The sequence below is a fragment of the Atta colombica genome, unplaced genomic scaffold (genome assembly GCF_001594045.1).
Source record: "Atta colombica isolate Treedump-2 unplaced genomic scaffold, Acol1.0 scaffold40, whole genome shotgun sequence".
NCBI classification, from domain to species: Eukaryota; Metazoa; Arthropoda; class Insecta; order Hymenoptera; family Formicidae; genus Atta; species Atta colombica.
Genome location: NW_017259509.1, coordinates 392677 through 402762, shown reverse-complemented (window position 1 = coordinate 402762; position 10086 = coordinate 392677). Strand labels below are relative to the sequence as shown.

At 34.9% G+C, this 10086-nt stretch overlaps 1 protein-coding gene across 1 annotated transcript in view; it reads left to right on the top strand.

The window, feature by feature from the left end:
• Positions 1-8745: 8745 nt before the first annotated feature.
• The window catches only part of LOC108691122, a 90143-nt gene continuing 88802 nt past the window's right edge, over positions 8746-10086 (top strand). The window contains exon 1 of the mRNA XM_018198776.1: positions 8746-9056. Coding sequence (XP_018054265.1) covers positions 8981-9056 — 76 coding nt within the window. The 5' untranslated portion in view covers positions 8746-8980. The remainder of the gene's footprint in view (positions 9057-10086) is intronic.

The following is a 10086-nucleotide window of genomic DNA, read 5'->3' as shown; positions in this document are numbered from 1 at the left end:
TTTTTTGTTTAATATTTTAACTTAAATTAATCCGAGAAAATAAATATAGTTAAATTAATGTTTCGTGAATCTTGAGAAAATAGAAAATAATTCCATAAATCATTAATATAAGTCTAGATTATTTATCGATTATCAATTTTTAAAATAGAAATTATTATTCGAAGAAATCAGTAATTATTTTTAATGATAGAAACACTTTAAATAATAAAATTCTCAATAAAAATAAAACGAAATATAATAGTTTGGATAGGAATTAATTTTTACAGTATATTCATTATCGAATACTGAATGTTTGACTGCGCGATGTAATTGACGAGAAAGAACTTCAAAGCGATCTTGCTCCGAGCTTATGCGTCTTTAGTTATTGTGCGTTCGGCTTTTACATACACTGTCGCAGGCAGCTTTTACGCTCTCAGCCCGTTCGGCCATGACGCAAATGACATCAAAGCGGCTGAACGTGTAAGTCAACAACGCAACGACGAGCTTTGGACCCATAATTATGCAGCAGCTGCGTGTACCTTCTGCTAAAACGTATGCTACGCCGATATTACTCCGTTTAATGTAAATGTACACTTAATCACGTCACTTTCGTAAATATAATATTTACGAATTTCTCTGAGCGAAAATATTTCAATAAGTATTATAACTGGAAAATTATGTTTGTCAGCTTGATTACATCCTCAAATCAAGCAGTAAACAATTAATTAGAAGCAACCTACTGATTTTCATGCTAGTATATTAATTCTATGAAACGAAAATCAAATAACCGTATTGAAGAATGTGAATACCAGACTGATTTCACAACATAACATAGATTTCCGATTAAACATAGGGTAACTGTGGCAAATACGTCGCGATGGGATTTACATTACAGAAATCAGAAAAAATAGAAGGAGTGGGAGTAATTTTCCCACAACTACTCTCTGTTACATGCCTTTACGTTATATTAATATTGTGTTATGATTTCACTTCTTATTGTTAATATTAATGAAATTATTGTGAGTTGATTTGTCACTATAATAAATAAGGCCATCATAAATTATAATCTACATAAAATGAGATTAGAACGTGTAAAAGACTTAGTAATTATTTTGTAATACGTGTAGTGAAATAATAAAAGCATGTTGTGTAGCAAAATACAAGTGCTTTGTTTTTGTATTCTTTGTTTATTTTGTTATCTTGCATATCCCTGTTTTATGCTCAAAGCATACAAAGTACGCAGATTGAATTCAGTGCATTAAATGCAATAAACGCATTATATGAAATATGTATCTCATATCATAACACTTGTAATATATGTAGGAAGATTGTAATTATTATTTATTATTTCGTGTACATATTTATTACTTTCTTATTCTTTAATAAAATTTTATAAACACATTTTATAAGTCATTGTGTCATTATACGTCTTATTTATATGCATTATTTGTAAATTTTTCATGAGCCGTATCACTCCTCTCCTTATGAGTAGTCATATATTTCACCCCTATAGGATATACAAATGCAAGGGTTTCAAAAAATTTATTTTTTAATATGAAAAATAAATATTTCGGATTTCTAATATTTTTTTCATAGTAATAGACAGTACAAAGCTTTTACTGATGAGTTCGTTTACTAAATATAATAAATAATACTTAATAAATTAAGTTTTTGATAGATGCGGCGTATATACTGGAATCACTCCATATTCAAATTTGTGCCCCATTGATTTTTTATTTTCAATCCATCATTACAAAAATCGTATCTACATTTGAGGGTAAACAGTCACCGTAGAATTTATTGAACTGCTTTACATTATTGCCGAAAGCATAAATGACGCCTCTTCTTCCTTCTTCCCCCTTTTTTTTTCGAGTCGTGATCGTACATCAGTTTTTAAGAGTGATCGATCAAACTTTTCAATACACTTACACGAGAGGGCGGAGAAGTCCTTCCCGATTTAATATACCATTAAGCTTAAATGTGCTGCATCCGGGGGCACTTCGTTCTACTACCTCCCCGCCCCAACTACTTCGTGCTTCCGCATTGAAAACTTAAATTGTGCGCATTCACTTCGTCCTGGATTTTTGCTTTCCAAGTCCTGGCGAATTAATCTTATTTCAATATTGATAAAGTCGGTCGTAAGTCATAGCTCCGATCGCGGTTCCAATGTGCTCCGATAAATCACTTCACGACTGTCGACTGGTTGAAAGTTGCTCCATAAACTCGCAGCTCTTTGACACCTTATTCTTGCGAATACTTGCTTCTCATTAGAGATGACATTCATGGAAAAGGACCGCACAATCAGATGACTCTATACGAAACGGACGTCCGAAGAAAAATAATCGTTTCATTAAACGGGAATCGTTTTTCCATATCAGAACTAATATTCAAATATAATTGGATCGAAGTCTAATTCTACTTTTAACTCTACTTTTAATAAAAAGAAAATACGCATACTACATATATAAATATAATTAAAAAGCCTACACCTTAAAAAGCCTAAACCTTATCAACCTTTATTATCAGCAGCAGGGAGATAGTGCAGGTTAAGGAAGACATACTAAAGGTAACGGCCCGTTTATACCGTGAAAACGGTCCGTTAAGAAAATCGATATCACTCACAGCATTGAAACCATGGAATGCGATGGGAACCCGCGGGCTGGTTCTTAAACCGCGATTTCTTAGCTAGTGAAATGGTGGTGTTTAACATGAGAAGGCATTTCACAAAGGGCAGCTCGTTATGACACTAAATCAACTGCCGTAAAAACTTGGAAAATTCTGATAAGAGCGAAAGAGAGATAGGACAGTAGAAAGAATCCCCCCCCCTCCCCCTCTGTAGTCTTGAATTCGTAGTCATTGCATTTTTAAGTATGCTAGAAGCAAAGTGACAACGTGAAAATAGCATTAACGCTGTGAGTGTCGGAATAATGATAAGTATAATACTTCCGAGAGAATTTACAAAGGTGCAAGGAAAGGATGATAGCGACGTAATTATATAGCAAACGACATATACAATTGACGTCCTTTTAGAGAGAAAAACTCTTTCTTGTAATTCAAATGAGAAAAAGAATTCTATTTTTAATCGAGAAATCTTCATACTTAATAATATTCGTAAATATATTTCTCAAATATATTTTTCAGTTCTATAAACTGCGCATCGATTCGATTTGTCAGACTTAAACCGCAATCGCAGATTAAAGCTGAAATAATAGGCCCGTTCTTTTCAGCTGAACTTCTTGCATAATTCATCTTTCATCTTTTTCTTTTATCGTCAAAGAGAAAAAGAGTTAAGATTAATTGTTCAAGAAGTTCAGCTAAAAAGAACAGATCCAATGTAACAAATTAAAGTGCTCGTCAATTTAATAATGATGTGAATAAGCATTTTAAAAATCTGCAAAGAATTTATTGCGCAAAATATCATTTCAGAATCTGGAATTTCGAGGAACGTCTCACCAATTATATATCGATCATTAAGATATATGGTGACATATTGATATTAATCGCAATAATTACTAGTGAGAAAATGTCATTTTTCAAGAAGATATGTATAAACAATAATGAATAAATTAGGGCAATAAGAATAAATAAAGTAAAAGAAAGATTCTCTCTTATAATTTATTATATAAACAATATATATTAAAATAAAATTTAGATCTAACAGATCAATATTGTTACAAGCCCGAAACATAAAATTGAATATCACGTCACGTAACATCAACGCGAATTTTCCAGTAAATGCGTGATCAAACAACGCTAATCTTCAACCGCAATGTTTTGTGTCACACTAAAATCGATAATCGGCACGATATGACGTGAAAATGCGTGCACGAGTGCGTACATCTACAATATCTATGCGGGAGATATCTGTGAATTTTTGCGTAATCATCGGGGTTAACCTCCTTGCAATACTTATTGCATAAAATATCTATTTACGTTTTTATATCCGTATTTACATTGCGCGCGTGTGATTTGCAATTATATTTTTTGTCGATATATAAAAAATAATTAGTCATTAACGAGTTTAGACCGGTCAGCACGAAATGATATCGCAACTGTTTGTTCGCCAAGTGGTCACGACGCGACGGTTTAATTTAAATAATGTATGTTAAAATCGGACTTAATACCACGCCTTCTCTCGTGATAAAACTTTGCGAGCGTTTAATTCCCCGACGATTATCGAAATAAAAGCCGAATTTATACTCATGGGACAGGCGATTCGAGTGAGTATTACCAACACAAAGCATTCTCGGCCTGGGATTGAGTAAATATGCTCGGCGAGTTATTGCGATTTTATGTCGATATAATCTCAGGGTATTATAACGACGTAATATCGTTTGGATAAAATATCAAAACACCGTGGATGAAAAACGAATCGTATTTTAAATAAATACGGTAGTTTGTTATTTAAAAAACGAAGAGCAATTTATATAGACCGAGAGAAATTTAATATTCCTCTCAGGATTATAACGTACAATCATCGCTTACATTCTGAAGATCAATTAATTTTTCATGCTTTTTTACACAAAATAGTATATATTATTTATAAAGTTTCAGTATGATAAGTATCTTTACTTAAATCTAACAGATTTTAAGTAATTAATTAATAATTTTTATCTATTTATACATAATAGATATATTTATCTATATAATATACATTTTTTTATACAAAATGTACATATATAAATTTTTTAATCAAAAGATATGTGTCGCACATTTCAAGAAATGAATATCAAACTTCGTAATAATTTACGAAAAAATACTATTCAAACAAAATTGTGTGTTTGTATTATATGTGTGTGTGTGTGTGTGTGTGTGTGTGTGTGTGTGTGTGTGTGTGTGTGTGTGTGTGTGTGTGTGTGTGTGTGTGTATTATATTTTAACAGATTCTTAATAATTACTTCATTTTATGACAGTAAATCAATATTTATTATAGAATCAATAACTGTATTTTTTCTTTACAATTCTAAAGTAATTTTAAACTACGGAAACTATTTGATCACAACAAACTATACATTTTAATAAAATATTCAATATTTTATTAATATTACTCCGATTGATCTTTGCAAAAATGTGAATATCGCAAAAATTAGTCATATCATTAGAGTTATCGCAAAAATTAATCTGTCCTAAGCTGCAATGGGAATTCCAAGAAATCGGAGCTAACGATCTGAAATTGCACAAAAACATGCTGGACCTTCGATGTTCACACCACACGATTAACATTAAACACTATACTGTACGGTTGTGAATGCTACTGATATAACCGATTGCTTACATGCACGAGCAAGAGATTAGATCAAGACAGCCATAATATTTGACGTTCCACGCACGTTGGAAATTCGACTCTTGTGGTTTCGGGATGAACCTTTGAATGTTGCAAGCAGATGCATGTTGACTAAATATTTAGTCGAAATTAACAGAGTTATAGATACTATATGCGAAATGTCACCAGTTCGAAATTTCACGGTTGCACATAATTTGACAGAATATTTATAAGATAATTATTAACAAAAAAGATAAGCAAAATAAGAAAACCTTACGTAGCGTAATAAACATCGTTATTAATAACTTTAATCTTATAATGTTTAATGTTATAATATTTTCGTTACATCTTATAATATTTAATTTTATTTTACTTACTTATTAACATCAAACAATTATCTTTAATTAAAGCAGATCGTTTCTTTATGTGTAATTTATGTAACTTCTCATTATATATGAAATAATTTCTATTTTTTGCAACTAAATAATTTAATGTTCAGTCGAAAGTACGAATCAAACTCCTATTAATATTTTTTGCAATCAAAGCTTGTAACAATTTATTGTCAATAAAAAACAAATCTTTAATTCAATTAATTAGAGAAAGGGAAATAATTTTTTGAAAAATCAAATTACGAAAATTAAAACGAGTAAATATGAATATTAATGCTAGATACAAATGTACATAGATATTGCAAGTACTCATTATATTATTCGCTTTAATAGTGATGTCAAAAATTAATTAGAATACATTTACGTAGCACATGAAGAAAATTGAACAATACACGTCGAAATCTGTCTCAACACGATGTATGCTGCTACATACCGTAGAACGTATTGATGTAGCAACTGATTAATGTAGCAATGTCCGATTCACATCAGGATTATAACTCAATAGATCCCTGATATATTATTCCGCTCGTAAGATCAACTACGCAGAATTCTCGTTAACGTGTAGCGTTCGGTGTACTGACTGCAGGCTTGAACAAATACCACTCAACAACGAAGGCTATACCACGGCTGTACCACGGATATGCCGTGCCACACGATCTCGTATAAACGTGTAACAGGCGGAACATTTTGCTCTAGATCCGCCCGATCAATCCCGTCCCATCTGAAAGCACGCGCTGGCACGTATCCTTTTAGAATCACCAAAGCCCGCCTGCACGTTACGATGGAACCCGTGAAGCCGTCCGGCAAAGCTCGTTCTATAATCTAAACAGAGTGGCGATTCGCCTAAAAGAAAGTCAAAACCTCGTTTCAGCGGATTCGACATTACATTGAAGTAGTTTTGTCGATATCAAACTGCTGTTGCAAAATTTTCGCAAACTCTCAAATACGTTTTAAAAAAACACGATCAATAAACATTTATCTCGAAAGATTTGAAAATAAATCTGTCCATGATGTAATTAATTCTTGTTCGATGATCAAAAGTAATATTAATATTGCAGTGGACTAATTAGTGAATTCAAGAGGAATTGAAAATTATTAGATTAAGCATGAATTCATAATTAATCTATACAAAAAATAGGAATATCTTCATCAATAAACAAAGTGTTACAATAATGAAGGATTTGTTGATAGATAAATTAATGTCTATGTATGTATTTGTCTATAAAACAAATTTCTATTCGTATCGAAACCATCCCCGATTATACGAAACCTTCTAGATAATTCCACAAATATGTAATTCGAAAACACTTTCGAATTATTAGTCCGTGATTCCGCAAATACGTGAATCGCCAAGCTTTTGGATAAAGCACTTATAGATCTCAGCTTCAATAAGCTCTTCTACTGATACAGCGTTCGCAATCGAGAGTTTCTACCTTGTACGCTAACATTAACAGCCGTTATTGTCGATGAAGGCGAGTCTGCGGTACATACTTGGCAACGGTATTCACGTCGATAACTTTCTGTAAACAGGAACACGTTACGCGTCTCTACCAATGTGTTGTAGTTTGGCAATCTTGCTGAGTCTTGCTAGAGTTCAGTGGATACGTAGTGCGAGCGTGAAATTATCAACTGAAAGAAAAAAAGGAAAAGAAGGTAAAATAAATAGAGAAAGAGAAAAAACAGAAAGAGAGAGAGAGAGAGAGAGAGAGAGAGAGAGAGAGAGAGAGCGCATACAAACATGTGCAGAGCAAATGGTATTCCAGTGTAGCGTACTATTACATATTGATCGAGCGCAATAAAGATTATTTAGAGCCCATTCAATATAATCTATTCAATATAAATTAAAGCATGCCTAAAGTATGCCTATTATTCCACTAAAGTGGAATCACATGAATGATACGTCTAAAGCATGACCTATTATTCCATTGAAGTGGGAACATACATTCGCAATATCTGTGAATACAAAATATTATTCTATAGAGTCTAATTATACTGCCGACTGTTTTCCTAAGAAAAAAAGATAATCTTCGCGGCTGCATTATGTAATCAGGCTGCGTATTCAAGATAGAGGCAATTCATATGGTTCAAGAAGAATTATGACAGCCGCTAATAACCAGTCTGATACGAACAAAGTTCGCCGATCTGTCAGCAGCGACAACATCATAATTCTCGCGAAGACGTCGGAGACAGCCGCGGGGTCGACAACAAGATAGACTCCTCGAACATCGTCGTGCTCCGATGCACCCTCGCAGTGGTCATCTCTCAGTGGCCGCGGTGCGGCGCCGCCAGTTGGCGAGATAGACGAGGAGAGAGGTAGAACAGACAGAAGAGAGGCAGAGAGAGAGAGAGAGAGAGAGAGAGAGAGAGAGAGAGAGGAGAGAAGCGGTCTGCGCGTAACCGGTCCGCGCTTTATCCGCGGCGAACGCAGCAAAGTCATCGCGCAAGCGCGCGGTGACGAAGTATCCCCCGCAGGATCATTTCGCGCCGCGACGCCGAGCGGCAGGCCTCATCCGCGCCGGCGGCTGGTCCATGCGGGTTCAACGTCGTCGCGCGGGAGGACGACGACGACGGCGACGACGATCAGAGGTGTACGATGACGATCGTCTGGATTAACATTGCTAGTTAATCGGGAAAAAAAAAAACGCGACTCGGATCAACCTGATTGCTGATCGAATGCTGCCGACGCGCGCGTCTCGGCCGGAGGATGCTGCGCCTGAGACAGGGTACTCGCGGGTCGCATATCGCGACGCTCGTCGTCCAGGCGAAAGCTCCACGTGAGCGCGGCTGTCATCGGGGACGCGTGCAGGTTGCACCTAGGCCGCGTGAAAACGGAACATCATCTGTAAGCGTTTAGACCTTGATTACCGTGGATTATCGTCGAGGATTTACGATCAATACGCGCATAATATCTGACAATACTGCTGATATATCGTACCACTCTCCGTCTCCTACGCTTGAGAAGCTTTCACGCCATTCAGAGTTGATAGTTCTAATAAAATCGTGTCATTACAGTGGTGAATGATTAATCTCCTCGCTAGGTGTTAATCGTGGTGCAATTTCTCTATCGGAACGTAAATGTAAGAATTAAAAATTGCTTATATAGTGAAGTACAGAACATGTGTATGGTTTTGCAGTGAAAGTCTTAAGTGTCTATACTCTTTCGAAAAGGCACTATCGATTTGGCAAGAAAACTCAATTCTGTTTTCATTGTGAATGATATGACACAGTGAAGACATTGGACGTGTGCGAACCTGGGAATATATGTAAAAATCGATGGTTATACGTCGTGCTTCACGATAGCGAGTACAAGCAAGGATCGGTAGTGCAGCGAGCGATCGAGGTGTTAAAAATGCTGTGTCGCTGGCTCGCCGTGCTGGTACTCGCTGGTATTCTCCTGGTTATCGAGGCGATCGCAGTCAACCAAGGTACGTTGCAATTTCGCTCGAAATCCTCAGAATGTTAGCGAACGACTAACTTGTCCGATGAGAACTTGACTTTGTCAACGAAACTTACCACGTTCTTGCGGAAATACTCAAGATAACATACTCCTGTGAGACTAATCTACGTAATTGAATGTCAACGACAAAATCTGATATAGTACCCTCATTTTCATCGCGTTCATCTAGAAAACTTATTACGTAGTAATAAAAGTAAAGTACTACTGCAGAGTATAACCTTTCCAGTCATGCTGTAAATTTAAGTATGTAATAAGTGTAATAATAGGTCTTCATATATATGTGTGATTTAATTTTCCACGTAAAAATAACACTGTACTGCATAAAAATAGATTTATACATTTAAGTCTGTAAATCTATTGTGTAATATTCTCTCTAAATTCTTTAAAATAGAATCTCATTCTGAAAAGTGAAAATTCTGCCAGTCTTAAAAGAATTTTTAATCTTTAAAAGTGGGATTTCACTCTTCAGAATAAGATTCCAAAGGATAAATCCAAAGGATTTAGAGAATACAGTGTCATTTTTTACATAAAAAATAAATATTACATTTATAAAGACACTTATTACAACTTGAATTTATAGGTATCGATTATAAATATCATCGATGCTTTTTCACGCCTCGTCTTCTCTTCTCGTGCGAGTATAATACACTTCTATTACGACTACACACTTTTTAACGTTCGCATAGAAAAACATAATCACTAGTAAAATAGGTGTTCTGTAAAATCAAACGTGTAGCGTCGCAAGAAATCTCTGCTCCATTACGCTATATTGGAGCTTTAAGAACCTTCGCAAAGCAAGTTAAGTTTTTTCGCAGTCGTCTACCTCTAATCAACGCGCGCAGTCTTGCATTACTAATCACGAATTAATGAGAAACACATGCTCAAAGAAATTCTCAGATGCTAATTGGAACCAATACGTACTTAAGACTGGAAATCAGATTTGCACAGCGTTATTTTAAAGACAATCTAGATCTTTTCTTAACTCCAATACATAATTA